The following is a 25,547-nucleotide window of genomic DNA, read 5'->3' as shown; positions in this document are numbered from 1 at the left end:
CCCTTCCGCGCGTCACTCACGTAGCCACGCCCCCGACGGTCTGGGGCTGGCCCAGGGGAAACCACGATGCGGTGATCCCGGAGTTTAGCCCCCAGTTTCCTTAGCGACGGTCTCCGGAGCTGATGGCCACCTAGCGATTTCTCAGTCTGTGGCGGGCCTGGCCACTAAGTTCCTAACTTAAAAGGCCTTGCAGCTCGGTTGACCCGGTGAGTGGGGCAGGTTGGGCGACAAAATTCCTACAACTGACCCGCTAAGGAGAAAAGGAAACGACACCCTAGCTTCCAGCTGTGTCTCCGCAGGCGTTTTGTCTTTTCTGACTCGTGGTTTGCTTCATTCGGAGCAGTTCCCAGGACCTCTTGACAATTACTTCCCCTCTGGTCCTCATCTGAAGCCTTCTGCCCCAGCCCTGGGTCTTACTAGTCTAGATACATCATCTGAACATTTACAGTCTGTGTTCTCTTCAGGTGTGTGGCTTCTTTGCCTTTGCGAGTTCCTGGATCCACCCTCTCAGTTTTGAGCTCATAGTTTTTAGAACTTGTAGATCATTTATTCTGCAACCAGGCCCTTAACTTTTGTGCTGTTTTGGTTAATTTTCTGCCATCCTTTTGTATGGGCAGATTAATCAAGAACTTTCAGTAACATTCCTGGGAATAAATCAGCCTTATTAGATGTGTTTTTGGTGAGTTAATTTTGTAAGTATTTCTCTGGTAAAGCACTAGGTCTATAATGAGTTTTATAGATTGATTTCTATGAATCAGAGAGAATAGTGACTTAGTCAAGGTCTCGCAATTAGTAAGTAGTGGAGAGGCTTTAGCGAGCTATTTCAATACTGAATGCAGACATCTTTCTATCACACCATGCAGTCTGATTTATTGTAAAGGCCTGTCTTCATTGAAGTCTTCATCAGGACCACAGGCATTCAAGGCCATACAAGCTCTTGCCATGAACTTAGTTTTTTCTTCTAAAGACTTGACCCTGTTAATTAATTCTGTTCTTACAGAGAAAATGTCTGACTAAAAAGAGAGATTACTCCTTCATACTTTTATCACTTCATACTTTTATCGCTTATACTTTTGTTATTGTTGTTGTTATTGAAAACAATACGTTCTTATTAAGAACATTTAGAAAATACAAAAGACTCGGGGAAGGTGAGAATTAGCAATAGGGAAAGTAGCAAAAGAGAAAGTCAGAGAGGGAACAGAAGCCCAAAGAATGATTTGTATTTTTACTGAGTGAAATAGGCATTGTAGAGTTTTGATGTGACTTGCCTTATATTTAAACAAATCACTCAATAATGTCAAAATCTGTTGGAGTGTGGAGCAAGGATAGGAGGGAGACTTGTTTTTTGTTGGTTTTTTTTGGCTACTGCAATAATACAGGTAAGACTTGCTGAATCTTGGTCAGGATGATAACAGTGGGAATGATGATAAGTTGGTTAGCTATATTTTAAAGGCAAATCATTACAATTTGCTAATGAAATAGCTGTGGAATGGGACAGAAAGAGATTATTCAAGGATGTCTGAATGATAGCATGGCGATCAATTGAGATGGGAATGCCTATGTATGGGGAATGTTGTTAAGGTGGTAGGGGGAGTCCAGAATTTAGTTTTGGGCATAAAGAGTAAACAAATGTAAATGTATGTAGTGCAAATGAAACAGAATTGTGTGTGTGTGTGTGTGTGTGTGTGTGTGTGTGTGTGCGTGCGCGCATTATATATAGGCTATGGACTTCATGAAAGAGGTCTGGGCTAGAGATATAATTTTGGGAGTTGTCAGCATATAGATGGAGTTAATTTTATACTGGAATTAGATGAGATCTCAAGAGAAGAGAGATCAATAGAGACTGTATGTTCAGGAACTATACATGATAGAGGTAAACAATGAAAAATTTACCAAACAAAATTTTAGATAGTGATAAGAACTGTGAGGTAACTAAAAGGGGGTGATGTAATGGAGTCTGTCACAGTATTTTTTTTTAAATCTTTATTGTTCAGATTATTACAGATATTCCTCTTTTTGTCCCCCCATAGCTGCCCTCCACCTGGTTCCCACCCCACTCCAGGCCTCCGTGCCCCACCTCCACTGACCTCGTCCATAGGTGTAAGCTCTTTGTTCAAGCTCTTCTCACCCCCCCCACAACCCTTCCCCCTGAGAATGATCAGTCTGCTCCCTTTCCATGGCCCTGATTCTATTACATTCACCAGTCTGTTCTGTTCATAAGGATTTTTTATTCATTTGATTTTTAGGTTCACTTGTTGATAAAAATTATTTGTTGTCACTTGGCTGTTCATAATTTTTTATCTTTACCTTTTCCTTCTTCTTCCTCTTCTTAGAGAATACCCTTCAGCATTTCATATAATACTGGTTTGGTGGTGATGAACTCCTTTAGCTATTTTTTATCTGTGAAGCTCTTTATCTGACCTTCAATTCTAAATGATAGCTTTGCTGGATAGAGTAATCTTGGTTGTAGGTTCTTGCTATTCATCACTTTGTATATTTCTTTCCACTCCCTTCTGGCCTGCAAAGTTTCTGTTGAGAAATCAGCTGACAGTCGTATGGGTACTCCCTTAAAGGTAACTATCTGTTTTTCTCTTGCTGCTTTAAAGATTCTCTCTTTGTCTTTTGCTCTTGGCATTTTAATTATGATGTGTCTTGGTGTTGTCCTCTTTGGATTCCTTTTGTTTGGGGTTCTCTGCGCTTCCTGGACTTTTAAGTCTATTTCTTTCACCCGGTAGGGGAAGTTTTCTGTCATTATTTCTTCTAATGAGTTTTCAATATGTTGCTCTACCTCTTCTTCTGGCACCCCCATAATTCGGATATTGGTACACTTGAAGCTGTCCCAGAGGCTCCTTACACTATCTTCATATTTTTGAATTCTTGTTTCTTTTTGCTTTTCCAGTTGGGTGTTTTTTGCTTCTTTGTGTTTCAAATCTTTGACTTGATTCTTGGGATCCTCTAGTCCCGTGATGGCAAACCTATGACACGTGTGTCAGAGGTGACACATGAACTCATGTTTTTGGTTGATTTTTCTTTGTTAAATTGCATTTAAATATATAAAATAAATATCAAAAATATAAATCTTTTTTTTTTACTATGGTTGCAAATATCAAAAAATTTCTATATGTGACACAGGACCAGAGTTAAGTTAGGGTTTTTCAAAATATTGACATGCTGAGCTCAAAAGATTCGTCATCACTGCTCTAGTCTGCTGTTGGATCTCTGTATATTATTCTTTATTTTAGTCAGTTTATGCTTAATTTCTAATTGGTCCTTTTTCATATCCGTGAGGGTTTCACTAAATTTCTCAGAGGTTTCTAGAAGATTCTTGAGTAACCTTATAACCATGGTTTTGAACTCTATATCCAGTATTTTGCTTTCTTCCATTTCTTTCATTTGTGACTTGTTTCTTTGTCTCTGCATTTTGGCTGCTTCTGTGTGTTTGATTCTATGTATTGGGTAGAGTTGCTAAGTCTCCTTGAGTTGATAGAGTGGCCTTGTGTGGCAGGTGTCCTATAGGGCCCAGTGGCTCAACCTCCCCAGTCACCTGAGATGGACACTCTTGGTGCACCCCTTTCTGGGCTGTTTGCACTGTCTTGTAGTTAACCCTTGATTGTTGTTGGTATCATTGGGAGGTTGACCTCCAGGCCAATTGGCTGTGATGACCAGCTGTGTCTACATTGGAAGAACTGTTTTGCAGACGACACCCTTATGGGGCAGGACTTTCTTCAGTAGGGCTTTGATGCTCACTGAGTCTGCCCCTTGAGTGTGTCTCTTATGGATGTGAAGAGTTGTAATCCGGTATGGTCTCACTCTGACCATAGGGTACACTTGCTCTTGGATATCCAAGGAAATTCAAGGTCAGCCACTGTCTGGGGCCACCCAGCAGGTGCTACAGAGACAGAGGAGTCTATAAACTCTTCCTCTTTGTATGGGGTTTGGAAGTGCCCAGACAAAGTCTAGCTGTGAAGCAAGTCAGGCTGCTGCTGCCAGGCCTTGGGCCTTCTTTTGGAAGCTCTAGGGCTCTCTGACCCAGATGCAGTTTGACAGGTTTTAGGCGGATAAAGGACATGTTATTCATATGCAAAAGCCAATGTGCACAGCTTGGGTGGGGCTGTAAATTGGGTGGGGCGGGGTCTCTGGGAATTAACCAGGGCGGAGCAAACAGCAATGGCTGCCAGTCAGCCATGCACCAGAGAGGCACCTGGGTCTCCGCGTCCCGCGCCTCCCATGTAGGAACAATGATCACTGCGAGCACCTCTTCGAGAAAGCCACCCTCGCATTCCTGTTCCGATGCCAGACAGTCTAGTTTCTCCATGTATATTTCTGGGTCTCCCAGAATCTCGCCTGGAACTGGAGTTCAGAGCAACTGGGAGCTTGTATCTCCCTCCCAATTAAAAGTTCAGCACATCCAGTTGCCAGCACTTTCTGTGCCTCCGCACCTCTTACCAGTCTCAATGCACTTTCTTCACCTCTCTAGTTGTGGAACTTCCACTCAGCCAGCTTTCCCGCAGTTCTGGATTGTCATTGTTCTGCCTTTTAGATGAAATTGGGTTTGGTTGTGAGAGGCAGCAAGTATAGGTGTTTACCTATGCCACCATCTTGGTTCTCTTCTCTGTCACAGAGTGTTAAATGCAGCATTTCTTAGATCTTGGAAGATAGCCATAAAATGAATTTTAATTTTTCTTGGCATAATTACATTAAACAAAATGTGCTTGAAATACATATACACATTATCAAGGTATGGTTTTGAATTTTCCTCTCTCCTGTTATTCACAATTTTTACTCATTAATTTTTAAATTAAATATAAAAAATATTGTGTACTACATTAGTGGAATTAAATTTCCTCAGCAGTTCATTGTAGAATGTGAAAAAGTCTAGGGATTTTTATTTCAGTTTATATTTATTATAATCAAACAGTGTGATATGATTGCTTAAAGTCATAAGCTACAGTAACTAGATAAAATAAGTCAGTTATAGCTTAGTAAATCCATCATTCTGTACTGGTAAAACATAATGGAAATTATGTATTTAATCTTATATTCCACATTTTAAATGGGACATTAGACAAAATGAACTACAGTAAGTTGAAAAAATGGTATTTTGTGGAGGCATTCGGGCTTTTTTTTCTATGGGAGGATAATAGTATCTGAAGTGCCATCAAAAAAGAGTGAAATAAATTTTCACAAATTGTTGAGGTATACTTTATATAACATTAACTTCCTCCACCAATTATAACTGAACAATTTAATGTGGTTTTTTTGTTGTTGTTGTTGGTGGTGGTGGTGTGTGTGTGTGTGTGTGTGTGTGTGTTTTGGTAAATTAACTGAATTGTGCAACAGTCACCACAATCCAAGTTAAGGACATTTTTGTCACTCCCATTAAGATTCTTTGTGCCCATTTACAGTTAATGGAAGTTAGGTTGTTTTTATTACTCTAGGCATAGCTATTTGTTTGGAAGTTGTAGAGAAGCACATTAAGACATTTTTTTCTTCACATTAAAATTTTATTTTTACTTTTTTGTAAGAAGAAACTTAAGCCAGATGAAGAGGGTCCAGGATTACAGAGCATCGAACACATGTGCATGGCTTCTTCAGTTCATGCTGGTTGATGTGTGTTGGTCATCCAAAGGTTTTATTATGAGTATATGAACTAAAATAACTTTAACTTTTTAAAAATAATAGTGCATTAAAATTGGATTTCTTGTAACAGGATTTCCTGTTAACTAATGCAGTATGTTGACAGGGGAAACTGTGTGTGAAGTGGGGCATGACAGAATAAGAATTTTTTGGCTCAGAGCCCACAGACTTTGATAATGTAGATATTATATAGGGCCCAAGGAATCTGCCTCTTTATTATTTTTTTAGTTGATTGATATTTAGAATTTGAGGATTATGGTTTTAGGCCATAGCTAGGTTATAAAAACCAGTCAGTCTTCTAGAGTTGCAAAGGTTTATCTGGATTTTCATATTTACTCTCATTTGGATTATGCTGACCCAGTTTACCTCCACATGGTAGAAATAGATTCTTCCAGTGATTAAGGGGGTTACTCTCAACCAAAAACTCTCATATAGGCCACTTGAGCCTATATATTCTCTTTTAAGCTATCACTGTGTGCCTGCCTTTTATAAAAGCAAAATTACCCATAATAAGATAAATTTCATATATATGAGAAATACTATATAAAATTGCACAAAAAGCTCTGATCCAACCCAGATGGTGTGGCTCAATGGTTAAGCGTCAACCCATCCACCAAGAGGTTGCTGGTTCAATTCCTGGTCAGGACATATGCTCCATAGTTGGTTTGATCGCCAGTAGGGGGCATGCAGGAGGTAGCCTATGGATGTTTCTCTCTCATTGATGTTTTATCTCTCTCTCCCTTCTCCCTGTCCCTTCTTTACACTCTAAAAATCAGATAATAAAAATATATTTTTTAAAGAAAGTTCTAATCCAGAAGTTTTAGATAAACTTATATTTGAAAGTATTAGAATTATAGATCTTAATTGCCTAATAGAATTAAACATAAATACAGAGTGGGGCAAAAGTAGGTTTACAGTTGTGAGACCATGAAGCACAGAGTTTGTTATTATTTACTAGAGGCCTGGTACATGAAATTAGTGCACTGAGAGGTGTCCCTCAGCCTGGTCTGCACCCTTTCCAATCTGGGACCCCTTGGGGGATGTCTGACTGCGGGTTTAGGCCCTATCTGGCAGTCAGACATCCCTCTCACAATCCGGGACTGCTGGCTTCCAACCACTTGCCTGCCTGCCTGCCTGATCGCCCCTAACTGCTTCTGCCTGCCAGCCTGTTCACCCCCTAACCACTCCCCTGCCAGCCCAGTTGCCCCCAATTGGCTTCCCCTGCCGGCCTGGTCACCCCCAACTGCCCTCCCCCACTGGCCTGTTCACCCCCAACTGCCCTCCCTAGCTGCCCATCTTGTGGGGGCCATCTTGTGACCACATGGGGTGGCCATCTTGTGACCACATGGGGGCGGCCATCTTGTACAAGGATGCAATTTGCATATTACCTCTTTATTATATAGGATTATTTATTTTCTTTTTCATATACACAATTGTAACATACTTTTGCCCCACCTTATCTACACTAATAAAAGACAAACATGCAAATTGGCCATACCTTCACTATGCCTTAAGGCACACCCATGGCCAATCAGAGTGACTATATGCAAATTAACCCAACCAAAATGGTGGCCAGCAGCCATGGAGCTGAACCAAGCAGGAGGCTTGGTTGCCCCAATGATGGAGGAAGCCAAGCTTCCCAGCCTGCTGTGGCCCGGGCTCTGAGCTCCACTCAAAGCAACAAAGTTTCAAATATAGACGATAAATAAACCCCAGATACCAGCTTTCAGCAGGCTGTGGCCACGGAGCTGGAGCGAGCAGGAGGCTTCCCTCTCGCCCACCCTGGCCGGCTCAGAGCTCCTCTCAAGGCTACAAAGTTTCAATTATAGAAGGTAAATAAGTCCCAGAATAAAAAAAAAAGGAGAGGCTGGGAGCTCCCGTCACCGGGGGGGCTTGGCCCGCCTGAAAATGGCCCTCAGCCCCTCACCCAGACTGGCCAGGCACCCCAGTGGGGACCCCCCAACCCTAAATGGGGTGTGGTTAGCCTGCAAACAGGCATCAGCCCCTCACCCAGGCTGGCCAAACCTCCATGGGGTGAGGGTCCCAACTGGGTGGGGGGGGGCTTGACCAGCCTGCAAACAGCCATCAGCCCCTCATCCAGGCTGGCCAGGCACCAGAGTGGGGACCCCCACCTTGAAGGGAGTGTGACCAGCTGCAAACAGCCATCAGCCCCTCACCCAGACTGGCCAGGCACCCCCGTGGAACCCCCACCCTGATCTGGGACACTGTTTAGGGCAAACCAGCCGGCACCCACCCGTGCACCAGGCCTCTATCCTATATAATAAAAGGATAATATGCAAACTGACCCTAACAGCAGAATGACTGGGAATGACTGGTCACTATGACACACACTGACCACCGGGGGGCAAACGCTCAATGCAGGAGCTGCCCCCCTGGTGGTCAGTGTGCTCCCACAGGGGGAGCTCTGCTCAGCCACAAACCAGGCTGACTGCTGCTAGTACAGCGGTGGTGGTGGGAGCCTCTCCTGCCTCCTCAGCAGTGCTAAGGATATCCAACTGCAGCTTAGGCCTGTTCCCCACTGGCAAGTGGACATCCCCTGAGGGCTTCCAGGCTGCCAGAGGGATGTCTGACTGCCAGCTTGGGCCCGATCCCCCAGGGAGTGGGCCTAAGCCCGCAGGTGGACATCCTCCGAGGGGTCCCAGACTGCAAAAGGGCATAGGCCAGGCTGAGGGACCCCCCCCTGAGTGCACAATTTTTTGTGCACCGGGCCTCTAGTATATTATAATTGCTAATTATCTCTTTAGAAAATAAATATTTATAACAGTTGAAGCCCTCTATTGCACCTTAATTTCATTTAGCTGCATTTTTTAGCCTCTCCAACAAAAAATACCACTTTCCTGAGCTAGGAGTTCATAATTCAAATAATTTCTTTATTGAAAATATCTGTTAACAAAAACTATTATACAAGGTCATCTAAGGTATAGTTTCTGTTGTTTGTTTAGTCGTCTTGCCAACAGTTGATGTTTTCATGTCAACTATTTTACTGAATTTCATTTTCTCTAGGTATTTTAGGAATAGGAAAGTTTTTCATTCTCTTACTGGTTAATTTATTGGTGAGGACAAAAATACAGTTTTGAGTTGTAGTTATATAAATGTTAGACATTTAAGATGCTTTAAGATAGATTTTATGGGAATTAGATTTTTTTACAAAAATTAACTTAGTTTCTACCCATTTTTATCACTTTTAGCAAATGATTTTATTTTCATACTAGAGGCCCAATGCATGAAATTTGTACAAGGGCCTTGGCCCTGGCCCCTGCCCACCACCATCACAGCCTGGGGCCTCTGCCACCTTTACCTCGGCCCCTCCCCCCCGCCCCCCGCTGCAGCTTTGTCTGGAAGGATGTATGGTCTAATTAGCATATTGCATTTTTATTATTATAAATGGATTTGTTTGAAAGTAGAAAAAAACATTTTAAAAGAAATTTATCATTTTTTTCTAGATGTTTCATGCAACTGTCACAAAAGAGCTAATCAGTCATAAAGAATGGAGTCACTATAATGAAAACATAATAGAAGATCAGAAAGATTTTGTTTTTGTGAAGTACACTGGTCTTCATTTAAAATCTATGGAAAATTTGCAATCTTGTATCTCTCTTAAAATATGCATCTTCTCAAACAATTTTATTACCAATATTAGTCCAATTGGAAGTTGTATAAAATTAGTCAAACTTGATCTCCATGGGAATCAGGTAAGCAGTAGCCATTGCAGATATTTTCAGATATGTGAAATTATATTTAATAAGCATTATTGATCCAGATAGTATTTTATATAAAACATAAAAATAAATAAAAATATGAAATGTAGAAATGTAAAATTTCAAATATAAGCAAAAATTTTAATTAATTTATTTATTTATTTATTTAATTTTTATTTTTAAAAAATTTATTTTATTGATTTTTTACAGAGAGGAAAGGAGATGGATAGAGAGTTAGAAACACCGATGAGAGAGAAACATCGATCAGCTGCCTCTTGCACACTCCCCACCAGGAATGTGCCCACAACCAAGGTACATGCCCTTGACCGGAATCGAACCTGGGACCCTTCAGTCCGCAGGCCGACGCTCTATCCACTGAGCCAAACCGGTTAGGGCCAAAAATTTTAATTTAAAAGCATATAAAATAAACTGTGATTTAGTTTACTTTACTTCTTAAAAACATAGTCTGGATTGGGAATACTTCTTGCTCCTTAATTATTTTTTTAAATGACATCTTACTGATGTAACATTATATTAATTTCAGTTTACAAAATAGTGATCAATATTTGTACATATTGTGAAATGATCACCACAATATTCTATTTAATGTTCATCACCACTTGGTTACAAATCAGATTTGCAAATATTTTCTTCCATTTGGTTAATTGCCATTTCGTTTTAGTGATAGTATCCTTTGTGAAGCAGAAGTTTTTCATTTTTATTTAGTCTCATTTGTTTATTTTTGCTTTTGTTGCCTTTTGTCTTTGTTTCAGATTTAAAAACAAAAAAAAAACAAAAAAAATATCACTAACGTGACTAAAACACTGTCTGTGTTTTCTGCTATGATTTTTATGGTTCCAGGTTTTACTTTCAAGTCTTTAATCCATTTTCAGTTAATTTTTGATTATGGTATAAGATGGTGGTCCAGTTTTATTCTTTGCCATGTGTCTGTCCAGTTTTCCCAGCATCATTTATTGAAGAAACTGTCCTTTCCTGATCATTGTATTTTCTTGACTCTTTGTTGCAAGTCAGTTGACTATATATGTGTGCATTTATTTGTGAGCTCTTTATTCTGTTCCATTGAACTGTGTGCCTGTTTTTATGTCAATACCATACTGCTTGATTACTAATCCTTTATTATGTAGTTTGAAATCAGGGAATCTTTTGTCTCCAGCTTTGTTCTTCTTGTCTATTCAGGTTCCATTCAAATTTTAGGATTGCTTGTTTTATTTCTGTGAACAATGCCATTGACATTTTTGAAAGGGATTGCATGGAATCTGTAGAATGCTTTGGGTATTCTTAATAATATTCTCCCATTCGTTGGACATAAAATATATTTTTATTTATGTGTGTCTTCAATATTTTTATAATGTCATATAGGTTTCAGTGTACATAGGTATTTTACCTTTTTGGTTAAAATATTCCTAGGTATTTTGTGGTGCAATCATAGATGGAATTTTCTTAATTCCTCTTTCGGATAGTTTGTCATTAGTGTATGAAAATACAAGAAACTTATATATTTTTTTGGAATTTTTTTATTTTTATTGAATTTATTGGGGTGACACTGTTTAATAAAATTATACAGGTTCCAGGTGCACAGTTCTACCACACTGTATTATGTATACTGTATTGTGTGTTCACCACCCCAGTTAAGTCCCTTTCCATCATCATTTATCTCCCCTATATACTCCTCTACCTTTCCCCCTTCTCCAGGTAATCACCACACTATTTGTCCCTCTCTATGAGTTTCTTTTTTATTTTTTCTCTCAATCCCTCCCCCCAACCCCAACAGCTCTCAGCATGCTATTTATCTGTGAGTTTGTCTCTATCATAAGTGGATGTAGAATTTGTCAAAAGCTTTTTTCCTGCCTCTTTTGAAAGGTTCATATAATTTTTATATTTAATTAGTGTGATGTTATCACATTGTTTGATTTGACTTTTCAGTTCTTTTTGTAAAGAAAGTATTTTAGAGAGGTTTAAAGAGTCAGCCTATTACAAAGGCATTTTTACTGGATGAAATATGTATGTTTATTAATTCAATTATATTAATAATGATAGTTATTTAACTACGTCATATTATATTTGTATACTAGTCATCATTTGGATAATTAGAAGTTCTGTTTCTGTTTACTAATGAGAAAGTTTCCATTTGGGAAAATATTGAATTTTAGAGTATGTTTAATATATTTCATTTTCTAAGCAATTGATATAAATTTTATATATGTATTTAAAGCACTATTATTAATAATATTTCAGATAAAGAGTCTACCAGATGTCAGATTTTGGAGTAGATTAAAAAGCCTAAAACTTCTCTATCTTCATGACAATGGGTTTGCAAAGTTAAAGAATGTATGCATGTTATCTGCATGTCCAAGCCTCATTGCCCTCACTTTGTTTGATTGTCCAGTAAGCCTTAAAAAAGGATATAGACATGTTCTTGTCAACACTATATTGCCTCTCAAAGCATTGGATCATTATGTTATTTCTGATGAAGAAATAGTTCAGAACTTTCATCTTCCTGAAAGATTCAAAACATATAACCATCGGCTTTTCTTTAATTTCTGCCCTCCTTTGAAAAAGGTAAATGGTTTCTTTATGGTTTGTTTTAAATAAATTTATAGAAATGAAATTTTAGCTTCTAAGCTTCATATCTAAATTATATAAAACTAATATTTTGCAACATTTATATGATATCATATACTAATGATACATTAGTAATGTGTTATATGTGAATTTATTAAAAAGCTTATATGTTTACTGCATAAAAATTGTTGAGCAGAAAAATAGCAAATTGTAGAGAAACAAATATAATGTCTCCGTTATATTTTATTATCTTTAAGGATCTATAGCTTACATACTGTAAAATTCCCTTATTTTACATATGTGATTCAATGACTTTAATAAATTAACAGTGTTATATAACCATCTCCAAAATTCAATGTTGGAAATTTTTTACCATTCTAAAAATTCCTTTCCCATTTGCAGGTAATCCCTACTTCAACACCCAGCCCTAGGTAACACTGATTGTTTTCTGTCTCCATAAATTTCCTTTTCTAAGCATTTAATGGAGAGGAATTGAAACATGGGGTTCGGGATAGAGGAATTGAAACATGGGGTTCGGGGTGCAGATTTCTTTTTGCGAGCCCTGGTCCAACGAAGTTTGAAGAATAAACTTGTGGACTAAAGGCTTCTTTAATAAAAATGTAGAAGTTTATTGGAAGCATATACAAACTCCACCTGAGAGTAGGGGCCCTCAAATGGGGAAAGCCTTCTCTCTCTCTCTCTCTCTCTCTCTCTCTCTCTCTCTCTCTCTCTCTCTCTCTCTCTCTCAAAAATCTAAATCCAAAAACCTATCATCTGAAATCTGTCCTGTGTTCCTTTGTCTATGATTTACATATGCTGTAGTTCTGTACCTTCCTTAATTTAGGACCCCCTTGCTTTCCTCATTGCTCACTCTGCTACATAGTATCAGTTTCAAAGCTCAAAGCCCACAGCCCACATGGTGTCCCTATCTTCCTCTCCCCTTTATCTTGCAACATTCCTCTGTCCTCTATTAGATAAGCATTCTGGCATCTCCAGCCCTCATCTATGTATTCCTCTCCCATGGACCCTCTCTTACCTCCTAAGACTTGCTGTCCTGGCTCTAAATTTCTTTCAGAATCATTCAATAAGTAGTTGTTTACATCTGCATCTTTCACTTACTGTGATGGGTTTGAGGCTCATTAATGTAACATGAATCAGTAGTTTGTTCCTTTTGATTGATGAGTAATATTTTATTATACGAATATAGTATATTTTCTTTGTACATTCATCAGTTGATGGGCATCTGGATTATTTCCAGTTTTTGGTATTATGAATAATGTTGCTATGAACACCTACATACATGTCTCTATTTAGACATAAGGTTTCATTTTTCTTGGGTAGATTCTTAGGAGTGCAACTGCTGGATTGTATAGTAATTTTATGTTTAACTTATTCAGAAACTGAATTTGCTTTCTAAAAACCAGAAACCACCAGTCCATGAGGGATCTAGTTTCTTTATGTCTTTGTAAACTCTTAGTATTTTCTGTCTTTTCTATTACATTCTTTTTTTTTTTTTGAGTCATATATGAGCGTTTATTCCAATATTGCCGGCAGTATGGGAGAACAGCAGGTCATCCACTAAAATCTGCTCTCACATTCTTTTTTTTTTAATTTACTTTTTTTTAAAAAATATATTTTATTGATTTTTTACAGAGAGGAAGGGAGAGAGATAGAGAGTTAGAAACATCGATGAGAGAGAAACATCGATCAGCCGCCTCCTGCACACCCCCTACTGGGGATGTGCCCGCAACCCAGGTACATGCCCTTGACCGGAATCGAACCTGGGACCCCTCAGTCCGCAGGCCGACGCTCTATCCACTGAGCCAAACCGGTTTCGGCTTTAATTTACTTTTAAAAAAAATTACCTTTATGCACTATAGATATTCTACTAGGTATGAAGTGATATTTCATTTGTGGCTTTAATTTTTATTTCCCTGTGAGTAATGATGATAAGCATGTTTTCATCTGCTTATAATTACTCATATATCTTCTTTTGTGAAATGTCTATAGAGATTTACTTTGCCCATTTTTAAAGTGGGCTGTTCGCCTTATAGTGTAGATATCTGGGTATAAGTTCTTTATTAGATATATGAATCACAAATATTTTCTGCCATTCCATAGCTTGTCTTTTATTTTTCTTAATGGTCTCTTTTGAAGCAGAAAGTTTTGAGTTTTATGAGGTTCTATTTTATGAATAATTTTTTTTATGTATCATACTTTTGGTGTTGTATTTAAGAACTCTGCCTAATTCCAGGTTTTAAAATGTTTCTTTTATATTTTATTCTAGAAGTTTAATAATTTTAGTTATGAAATTTATTTTTTATTAATTTTTTAGAGAGGAAAGCAGGAGAGAGAGAGAGAGAGAAAGAGAGAGAGAGAGAGATACATCCATCGGTGGCCTCTCGCCTGTCAGATGCATAAGCCCCAACCTGGGATGGAATCCACAACCTAGGTATGGGGCCTGACGAGGAATCAAACCTTACACCATTAGTGTACCAGATGATGCTCCAAACAACTGAGCCACAATAGGCAGGGCTAGTTAAGAAATTTAGATCTATGTTTTATCTTCAATGAATTTTATTCATGTTACGAAGTAAGGGTTTAACTTTATATTTGCATGTTGATATTCTATTATACCAACACAAATTGTTGAAAAGATTTTTCTTTCCCTAGTGAAATGTCTTGGTACGTATCAAAAATAAATTGGTCATAAATGTAAAGGTTTATTTCTGGACTCTCAGTTATATCCCAGCATATATATATATATATATATATATATATATATATATATATATATATATATAAAATTTGGCATTGCCACAGTCTTCTTTACTTTAGCTTTGTAGTTAAATTTTGAAATAGGAAAGTCTGAGTCCTCCAACTTTGCCTTTTCTCCCCCAATATTGTTTTGGCTATTCAAGGCCCCTTGAATTTACAAATGAATTTTAGAATCACCTTATCAATTTTGACGCCGATTCTTGCTGTGATAGTGATAAAGATTCTATTGAATTTATAGATCAATTTGTGGAGAAAATTGCCAATATTTTGAAGATTGAATATTCTCATTCTTGAGTGTGAACTGTCTCTGAGTTTATTTAACTCTCTGAGCAATGCTTCATAATTTTCATCGTACAAATGCTTTTTGTTAAAGTTTTTTTGGTATTTTATTTGACATTGGGGTTGGAATTATTTACTTAATTTTATATTTGGTTTAGATTTTGCTAATATATGTAAATACAATTGATGTTTTCATTTAACCTTATATCCTGCTACTTCCCTATTCTCATTTATTAGTTCTGGAAGTTTTTTGTTGATTCAGAATAGTTGTTTTTTCATTGAAAGCATAACTTTTCTTTTTTCAAGTTTTTCATATTTGAATGAATGCATTAGGAAATAGTTTATTTTTTTCAATGCCTTAAGGGGCAACTTAGGTGAATAATCTTATATAATAAAGAGGTAATATGCAAATTGATCCTCATGCCCTCACAAGAAGGCTGCCTCTGACCAGGCCAGCAGGAGGGTTAGTGAGGGACGACCAAACAACTGAATATTCAGGCTGCATGGAGCAACCAGGCCGGCAGGGGGAGGCATTGGGGGCAACCAGGCAGGCAGGTGAACTATTAGGAGCTAGCGGTCCAGGATTGTGAGAGGGATATCTGACTGGAGGTTTAGGCCCCTTCCCTGGGATTGGGCCTAAACCACCAGTCAGACATCCCCCGAGGGGTCCAAGATTAGAAAGAGTGCAGACTGGGCTGAGGGAACCCCCTCCCCCCCCCCCCGCCCATGCACAAATTTTGTCCACCAGACCTCTAGTCTGTATAATAAAAACCCAGTGGTCGTAACACCATAATGACCAAAGACCAGTCACCAGGAGGTGCATTGATGGGTCCCGCGGCGCTGGCGGGACTTGACGCTGCGTCTTGTGGTGCGGGACTTGACGCTGCATCCTGCAGTGCGCCAGGTCTGGGTTTCCCACGATTTTGCATGCTGGGCCCCTAGTGAAGAGTACAAAATATTCAATTCTTAAATCATTAATTTGGTGACATAAACATACATGTTCATAGCATCATTTTACATTGATTTTTTTAAATGTTGAAAGAAGCTATTGGAAAACTTTAGTTACAGGCTACAAAATCCTTAAATGGATAGATAATAATATGAGAAAAAATGCTTCATGGCGCATGAATATTGGAACAAGTACGTTATATAACAGTTCAAAAGAGATGGCTAGCTCTTCAGGTATTAGAAAAATCATGTACAAAGTATATCAAGTAAAAAAGCATTATTCAGAACACTGTTTATAATATTCTCTAAGTATATGTAAATCTATGTAGAAATGCTTTGAAATTTGACAAAGAATAGGAAATCATTTGAACAGTTGTGATCACATCTGAAAGTGATTGTGCATGTTAAAGCTTGGAGACCTGGAAGACTTTTAAAATTGTATGTGATATTTTTATTTAACAAAATTTAACTATGCTAATTATCCTATATAATTAAAGGTTAATATGCAAATTGTCCCCTTGGGAGTTTGACTGACCAGGAGTTCAACCACTTGCTATGATGTGCATTGACCACCAGGGGCAGTGCAGAATGAAGGAAGGTCCCAGTCGGCAGCCAGCAGCCGGGGGAAGGAAGACCTAGAGACCCTACTCGTACATGAATTTCCTGCACCTGGCCTCTAGTTTTGTAATAATAGTTTTAAAAATTAGGGACATAAAAAATGAGCCAGTATTTCTCTCTTAACTTGGGCCCTAAAGGAATAATCATTTAGGTATTCTCATTGTGTCATATGGTGTAATCAAATTTAGGAACATACATGACCCTTTTAAGGACAATCAAAATGTCTGAGGTTCATTTAAGGAATTAATGGGAAGTTGGGTGGAGAGTATAGAACAGAACCTTGAATGACATACCAAGAAGTTTAGATTTCTTAATGAATGCAGTGAAGATCTATTGAAGTTATTTGAGTAGGAAAATTAGAGTGAATTTGTCATGTTTGTTACTATATGAATTAATGGCATTGACAAAGTTTTTTAAAGGAAACTAATCCAGTATTTTACTAGCAGATTAATAGTGGTTAAGGGACAGATGGTGTCAGAAAGATCAATTACTATAGGCCGAAGATGATGTGATTAGGGTTGATATAGGCCAGTGATGGCGAACCTATGACATGTGTGTCAGAGGTGACATGTGAACTCATTTTTTTGGTTGATTTTTCTTTGTTAGATGACATTTAAATATATAAAATAAATATCAAAAATATAAGTCTTTGTTTTACTATGGTTGCAAATATCAAAAAATTTCTATATGTGACATGGCACCAGAGTTAAGTTAGGGTTTTTCAAAATGCTGACACGCCGAGCTCAAAAGGTTCTCCATCACTGCTTTAGGCAGATAATGGAAGTTCAGAGAAATCCCCTCCCTGTTTTTGCCGTTTTTCAAGTGTCTCCCACTCAAAATAATGAATATGCCAAAGGAGCATATTTTAGATGGCATGTCTTGATCTCCTATAATCATATTATGGGGCGGTGTGAAGTAGCACTTATCTGCAAGATTTTGTGTTGTTATTCTAGCAGTACATAGCTGATTGAAGGTATAGGCAGAAAAGGTGTGTGTTTGTAACATGATGGGTTTGGTGATTTTCAGGGAAGGTGCCTTACAAACAACACAAATTTTAGTTTTTTTTAAAGCAGAATCCTTACATTCATAACCTAACCAAGTTGGCTTTATTGCTAAATTATTACAGTAAAATGATAAGATATAGGGAGTCTGTATTTCCAAATCTAAACAATTTGCAGGTGAGAGATCTTAGAGATAATTTCTTTAAAGTGAGAACATATCTTTCCCCAGGGGGATGTGCTCTGTTCCAATAAAAGTGTCCAACATGGTAGTTAAGCTGCAACAAAATTTTGAACTACTGTAAATTATTTTATGGATCCAACATACCAGTTTTCTTCATGGGGATCCACAGAATACTTTTAGAGTTTCACCGAATACCTATTCATATAACTACTTTTCAGAGGTTGACATACTTATGGTCAAAGTTGATATCTATGCTATTAGATTGAGAGAAGAATCTAGAGAATAGAGGAGGTTATCATCATAGATCTTGCATTTTGCTAGAGAATTGAAGTTATTTGGTGCTACTAATTCTTGATTTACTGATCTAATAAAATATATGTGAAAATGTATATTATTCAACTGCTATGCCTTTAAGATACCTGTGAATGTGTTAGTAGTTTCTACTAAGAGAGTACCGAGTTTAAAGTGTCTTTTGGAAATAATTTCATGAAATATAATTATTAAACATATTTTCTTTATACAGGGATCTACCTATGAGGATGAAATTAATAACATCAACTTTGTTATTTCAAAAATAAATGAAATCATGGCTCATAATTCACCAATTTTGATTATTCAAAGATGGATACGTGGTTTCCTAGTTAGAAAAATTTTGAGGTATGTTTATTTTCTCTACTATTTGAATATTAAACTAAAATGTTAAGAAAATCAATGATAAAAAGGCATCTCTCCAATAATATTCATTTTTGAATTCCTATTAAAACAGTACTTTATAGATGACTTGAACTAGTTTTAAGAAACATACCACAATAAGTAGCAATTAGAGGCAAATACAGTAATAGCTCATAATATTTGGCATAATAAAAATTTGATACTTTTCCTTTTTAAAAAAAATTGACCATATATGTGTATAACTAATAAAGTTTTTATTAATTACTAATTGAGTAATTCTGACAGTATTTCTCTTAAATTAAAAAAAAGCAATCTAAAACATACTGAATTTCCCCTTTAATGGGATGAAATAGAAATATAAACCATGTTCTATATAATGGGGTACAATAGAAATATAAACCATGAAACATATATTAGGATTTCATATTTTGTTTGAATGTGAAGATAATTTTGGTGAAACATCTGCTACCATATCAATCTACATTGTCATTTGGTTAATTGTACTTTTCTTTCTCTTTGTTCCTTGCATTGTTTCCAGTAGCTGACATTTGCAAATAGAGGAACACCTTTCTTGGCAGAACCTCTGAACACTGAACTTGGGGAAACAAGATAGGGTACTCTGTCATCAATTTCTATATATATTAGTCATACCAAACATCACATATAGGAAAAAGTAAATGAATATTTTTATATAGCTTATTTTCAGATGCTAAATGATAGAATACAGAAGATAGAAATGAAATTTGACCCTGAAATATAGGTAGGATTAAAATAGATCTAGAATTGGGCAATGACAGCCTCTGAGAAACCCAGATTAGGAAGTTTCATTGAAATGATATTCAGCATTGTGTGGTAGGCAGAGAGAATGGTCTCCTGCATTAGCCTGCATGGCTAAATCATAGACGGCAGTAGCCCTGCTAGAGAGAGAAAAGTATGAGGATCAACTGACTATAATACGGTGCCTGCAACTTCTGAAGAAGAGGTTCCATATACTTTTCAAACTAAGGTCAAAGTGTGAGAGAAATTGGGCTCACAATGGAAATAAGTAAAATTATATGAAATAAAAGATGTGGAAGAGGATCAGGCAGCTGGTGACAGGTGTATATTTATTTAAAATATTATTTCTGTCTCATCTTTAAATTTAGTGTGAGTTTTATATGAAATAAAGATCTAATTAAAGGGACTTATCTTTAGCTTATGCTCCTACAATTGAGTTTTTCACTCTTAAAATCAAGATTTCCTGTATATGCATGTAACATGAGATTAAAAACCTTGTGCATGGAAATGGTATCTCAAAATTTAGCATGCATGAATAGAATTTGAATAAGATTTGTGGGGAAAGTTGCCTGTAATCTATATATATAAAAGGCTAATATGCTAAGTGTCTGACCATCTGACTGGTCGCTATGACTGCACTGACCACCAGGGGTGGGTGGCGGCGGGGCGGGACTGGGGACTGGCGAGCAGGTGGAAGGCAGACCTCTTGGTCCCTCCCCCCGGCCCACAGGCTCCCATCAGTCGCCACATGGTGAATGGGATGGGTGGTTGTGGTGGGTCAGGGCTGGGGACTGGTGAGTGGGCATAAGATGGCCCAGATCGCAGGCTAGGCCTAGGTATCCTACCCGCACACAACTTTGTGTGCGCTGGGCCTCTAGTATAATTAACACGTTATATAATGGTACAGAAGCTTTGTATATTACTTTACAAAAATAACGTGACTTTATTGTTCCTAAATTATTTTTACTGCAATATACTTTTTCATGTTTAAAGTTTTAAATGTAATTAGCTCACTCAATCCTCACAGCAATTATGTGAGATAAATATAATTATTTCATAGATACTATAAGAGACAAATTGAGGATTAGTAAAAAAAAAAAAAGGTAGATGAAAAGAAGAGAAAGTACTACATTTATATATTTAATACAAATATAATATGAAGAAAACTAAGGCATTTATTTTAGTAGTAGAATATCTCCCCAAACTCTTTATACTTATATAGTAGACCTAGTAGGTAGCATCAATGTCAGATAGAGGGATTATAATATGCTTGCTGTAGTTTTCTGGTTGTGTGTTTATGAATAGCTCATTAGTTAAAATTCCTTTCATAAAATAATTAAAGCAAGTACTTTTCTTATCCTTCCTGCATAAAAATTTGGAAAATCATAGGTTATGTTGCATCTAGAGTTTTTATCTGCAAACATTAGAAGCTAACTCTAAATGACTGAGGGAATAATGTAATTTGTTGGAGATTTATCCTGGAAGCTCACAGAATATTCAGTAAGCCACAATAATTGAACTTGAGAAATAAGTAGCAATGAGAGGCAATGCAGAGCCAAAACTCCACCAGAGAAAGAGTTTGCTCAGGGAACTTCCATTTACTAACTATATGACACCTTGTCATTCTGCTGCAGTTGTCTTTGGGCTTTTGGGTCATTCCTAAAACAAGTATAAATTCAGGGAGAAAGCATTAAATGAGCTGATGCTAAGTTATATGACAATGTCTTAGCTCTTAGGAACGTGGAAAAGGAAGTATCTGTTCCCTTAAGTCAGCCATACATTGGAGATAACAATGTATCAATACAGGTAGCCAGAATGGCTGGATCTTCAGGTACTATGCAGCTTCACTAAATGTACATTAAACTCATTTTGGTTTGCATAGCCATCTATATATATAAAAGCCTAAGTGACCAAATGACCAGTTGCTATGAAGCACACTGACCACTAGGGGGCAGACACTCAATGCAGGAGCTTCCCCCTGGTGGTCAGTGCACTCTCACAGCTGGAGCACCACTCAGCTGACCGATGGGCATCAGATGCAGAAATCATGGCTGGCCACAGCAGCCTGGACACCACAGGGAGGGGCAGCGAGCCTACCGAGCAGCAGCAGTGACAGTCACAGTGGGGCCAGGATGAGCAGGAGCAGCAGGCAGGAGCAGTAGTCGGCATTGGACTGCCAGTTTTGATCAGATCCCTGCAGGCTATGCCGAGGGACCACACCAGTGCACAAATCCATGCACCGTGCCTTTAGTATTATAATAGGCAAGACTAATATGTTTTCTAGGATCTCTAGAATACTTTTGCAAGTTACAAATTTCTTATTTTAAATTTAATTCACAATTAAGTTTGTAAATGTATATATCAATATCCAAATATGTATATATGCACCTGTTTTCTATTCTTCTCCAAATGTCTATAAGGTAGAATGGGAGAAAAAATGTTTGTATATGTGTGTGTGTGTGTGTGTGTTCATGTATGTATGTTTCAGTATATGATATAGATCAAGGGTTTACAAAATTCAGCCTGTGGGCACAATTCGACGTGGCTTGTTGCACAAGAAGAATGCTTTTTTATATTTTTAAAGAATTGTAAATACATAGAAGAGTATACAACACAACCAAATATATACTGACTGCAAAAACCTAAATTATTTATTCTCTGGCTCTTTATGGAAAAAGTTTTTGATCCTGATATAGAAGGCTATTCACAACACAAGGAGAAAATTTCTATTTTAATTGAATTTTGATCTGATGGATAATTTCATTGCTGGTTTTGTTATGTATGCTACTAGTTTTTGAGTTGAATTTAAACATTGCTTGGAGCTGTGCTCAAAAAAGCAAGAAAAACTTTTTTTCCCTAATTTTTAGGTTGATAGGAAAATGTCAATTTAATTTTCCTGCACTATAAAATTTATATGAAGGATAAAATTGCATAATCCTATCTAATAATAGACAAACAGGGTAATTGACTGTACCTTCGCTATGCCTCCCATTGGCTAATCAGCACGATATGCAAATTAACCGCCAACAAAGATAGCAGTTAATTTGCATACGTAGGCTCCAAGTGGCCGAGCGAAGACTGAAGGTGAGCCAGAGCAGTGAAGATGGAAGATGAAAGGTGGCTCCGGCCGGGGCTGCGAAGACAGAGGGCGGAAGGCGGCTCTGACCGGGGCTGGGAAGATGGAGGGTGGCTCCGGCCGGGGCTGTGAAGACAGAGGGCAGAAGGCAGCTCAGGCCAGAGTGAAGGCCTGGGTCTCGGGTGCTGGAGGAAAACCGGTGCCGGCTGCCAGGAGAAGGGAAGGCCTATTGCACGAATCTCTTCGTGCAACAGGCCTCTAGTTATAAATAAAACTACAGAAACTCATTGTAGGTAACTTATGATATAATAACTAACTTAGAAATCTATATTATTAATTGCCCCATAATTCTTTGATATGTGGATATCCTGGAATCATGACAAATGTTTGCAAATAAGACTCCCTGTGAAAGAAAAAGATGTTGATTATAATCTAGGGAATTAGACGATAGGTTGTAACTGAGCTACCAGTTGGTTTATCAAACTTAAGGGCAACTTACTAGGGGGAAAAGAAAACAAACAAGATTTATGACCTGGAGATTATTATGCTAAGCAAAATAAGTCAGTCAGAGAAAGACAAGTATCACATGATCTTACTCATATGTGGAATCTAAATAAAAATATAAACTGATGAACAAAATAGTTCCAGAGACATAGAAACATGGAACAGACTGAGGAAGATGGTGGTGGGTGTGTGAGGGGGGAGTGATTAACCAAAGAACTTATATGCATATGCATAACCTAAGTACACAGACAATAGTATGGTGAAGGCCTGGGGCAGGGTGGGGAGGCTACAAGAGGTAAATGGAGGGAAAAAAAGGTACATCTATATTACTTTCAAGAATAAAGATTAAATACATAAATGAATAAATAAATAAATAATAAACAGATTTACTAACTTGAAGTCCCCAAACAGGGTAAAGAATAAATAGGTCATAGCTGATTCTAAGACAAAATCTTTGAACATTAATATCTATGAATGCATTTTTTATATATACTATTAATCCTCTGCTAGTTTTTAAATGGGTGTGAATTATCAAATAATACTCAACATAGTAATGTCAAAATGTATATGATGCAGGAAATTATTAGCCTCATTTCAAATTATTCACATTAAAGACTTTCTTTATAAGAATTTTATAATGTACTTTACATGATTTCATAATATAAAAGCATTAGAGGCAACTTTTCAGTAGCACATCTATTATTTGGATGGTAATTGACTGTTACATGCAGTGTATGTTTTGAGTCCTTATTTTGGAATTATGAAAAGGAATTATAATAGTCTATTATTTTTTATAGTAAATTATGTAATTTTGAATGCTGATTTTGTTCAACAGTGACTACATTATTTATATATAATAAAGATTAATTCCTACCTTATAAAATAGGCATATCAAAATAGAAGTAGCACACATTTTTTTCAAAGTAAATCCTATTTTAAATGATAAATTTAGATCAACATTCCTGCGAAAATATTTGAGTAAGGTGAATTTGCCAGATATAAATGATTTAAAATAAAATCTATCTTTGCATATGGTTTGGATCGTTAATCATAATCTGTAAAGACAAGGTACAGATTCAATCCAGGGTTATCTAAAATTTGCAGCTTTAACATTAACATAGTTTAATACTGTCTTGGAACACAGATGTGCTTTCCTCTACTATTTACTAAACAAAAATATTTTGTTAAAGTACTATTAAATGACTGAAAATATTTTATGATTGTGTAAGCAACTTAATAATCTTACCTAATAATAGACAAACATGCAAATTGACCATCCCTCTGCTACGCTCACCAGCCAATCTGATGAGTATGCAAATTAAACCAACAAAGATAGCGTTTAATTTGCATACATAGGCACCCAGTGGCCTGGGTCCCGGGAATATCATCGGCTCCCAGGTCACTCCGAGGTACGCCTCGTGTGGGCCTTGAGCAGCCTAGGAAGGGCCTGAGCCAGGGGGCTCCTGGGCAGGGCAGAGCCTGCAATCAGAGCCAAGGGGGCCCCTTCCCAGACCTAACACCTTGGCCAGAGGCATTAGGCTTGGGCAGGGGCGGAGCCAGCAATCACAGGGAGCAGGGGGTCCCCTGCCCAGGACTAACGCCTCAGCCAGAGGTGTTAGGCCTGGGCAGGGGCCAAGCTGGCGATCAGTGTGAACTACAGAGGACACACCTTTTCTAACCACTCATTGGTTAAGCTCCCTGTATGCCACTGGTAATATTCTTAGTAACTTGGGTAATAAGAATCCAAAAAGGTGATCTAGGGTTTTTCACCACACTCCTGGAGAAAAAAAGGAAGGTCCTCTGCTGGAGGACTAAGGAATGTCATATCCTACATTAGCCAGTTTGGCTCAGTGGATAGAGCCTTGGCCTGCCCACTGCAGGGTCTGGGTTCAATTCTGACCAAGGGCATGTACCTAGGTTGAAGGCTCCTCCCTGGCCTGGGCCCAGGTCAGGGCTCATTCAGGAGGCAACCAATCAAAGTGTACCTCTCACTTGGACGTTTCTCTCTGTCTTTCCCTTTCTCTTCCACAATCTCTAAAAATCAATGGAAACATATCCTCAGGTGAGGATAAAAAAGAAAGAAAGAAATGTCATATCCTATGAAAGACACATCTTGAAATGCCTAAAGAAAGTTGTCATTTTTTCATGGTGAAGGGACTGGAGTCCGTGTTGCTGAAAACACTTTGGTGGCTGCGGTGACTGGCAGTGGCTGCAGCAGCAGGGTGATGGGGCTGGTGCCTTCCCTGATCAGCGCAGTCACCTCCCACAAAGGGAGGCCAGACTGCAGCTTAGGCCTGCTCTCCAAGGGGAGCAGGGAACAGGCTTAAGCCATCAGTAGGACATCCCCTGAGGGATCCCAGTATGTGAGAGGGAGCAGGCTGGGCTGAGGGACCCCCCCCCCCCAGTGCATGAATTTCATGCACTGTGCCCCTAGTTTAACATAAATAAATTATCTGGTCTTATATCTTTCTGAGTTTAATAATGCCTCTACTTAAGTTTTCAGAATTAGACTGAATCATTTTTTTTTAAGTTTACACAGAATAATTTTAATTTTACTAACACTTTACAAAATGTTTTGATTTTTTTGAAACTCAGAATAAAAAATAGGCTTAGATCTTACTTTTTTTAGAAACTAGTTTTCCATTTTTGAAGTGATACGAGAAGCAGAATATTTTTATGATTGTTTTCTTTCTAAATGAGTGAGCTTCTACATGGATACACAAACAAGCTTTATTACCATCTTCTTGTCCGCATTAGATTCATTAGCAAACTGA

At 37.8% G+C, this 25,547-nt stretch overlaps 1 protein-coding gene across 1 annotated transcript in view; it reads left to right on the top strand.

The window, feature by feature from the left end:
- The first annotated feature begins 46 nt into the window (after window positions 1-46).
- LRRIQ3 (leucine rich repeats and IQ motif containing 3) overlaps window positions 47-25,547 on the top strand; it is a 96,479-nt gene continuing 70,978 nt past the window's right edge. The window contains exons 1-4 of the mRNA XM_036347141.1: window positions 47-206; window positions 9,102-9,350; window positions 11,613-11,936; window positions 18,268-18,401. Coding sequence (XP_036203034.1) covers window positions 9,102-9,350; window positions 11,613-11,936; window positions 18,268-18,401 — 707 coding nt within the window. The 5' untranslated portion in view covers window positions 47-206. The remainder of the gene's footprint in view (window positions 207-9,101; window positions 9,351-11,612; window positions 11,937-18,267; window positions 18,402-25,547) is intronic.

The sequence above is a fragment of the Myotis myotis genome, unplaced genomic scaffold, assembly GCF_014108235.1.
Source record: "Myotis myotis isolate mMyoMyo1 unplaced genomic scaffold, mMyoMyo1.p scaffold_m19_p_2, whole genome shotgun sequence".
NCBI lineage: Eukaryota > Metazoa > Chordata > Mammalia > Chiroptera > Vespertilionidae > Myotis > Myotis myotis.
Note: the sequence above shows the minus strand (reverse complement) of the source record. Positions and strands in the feature narration are given on the sequence as shown.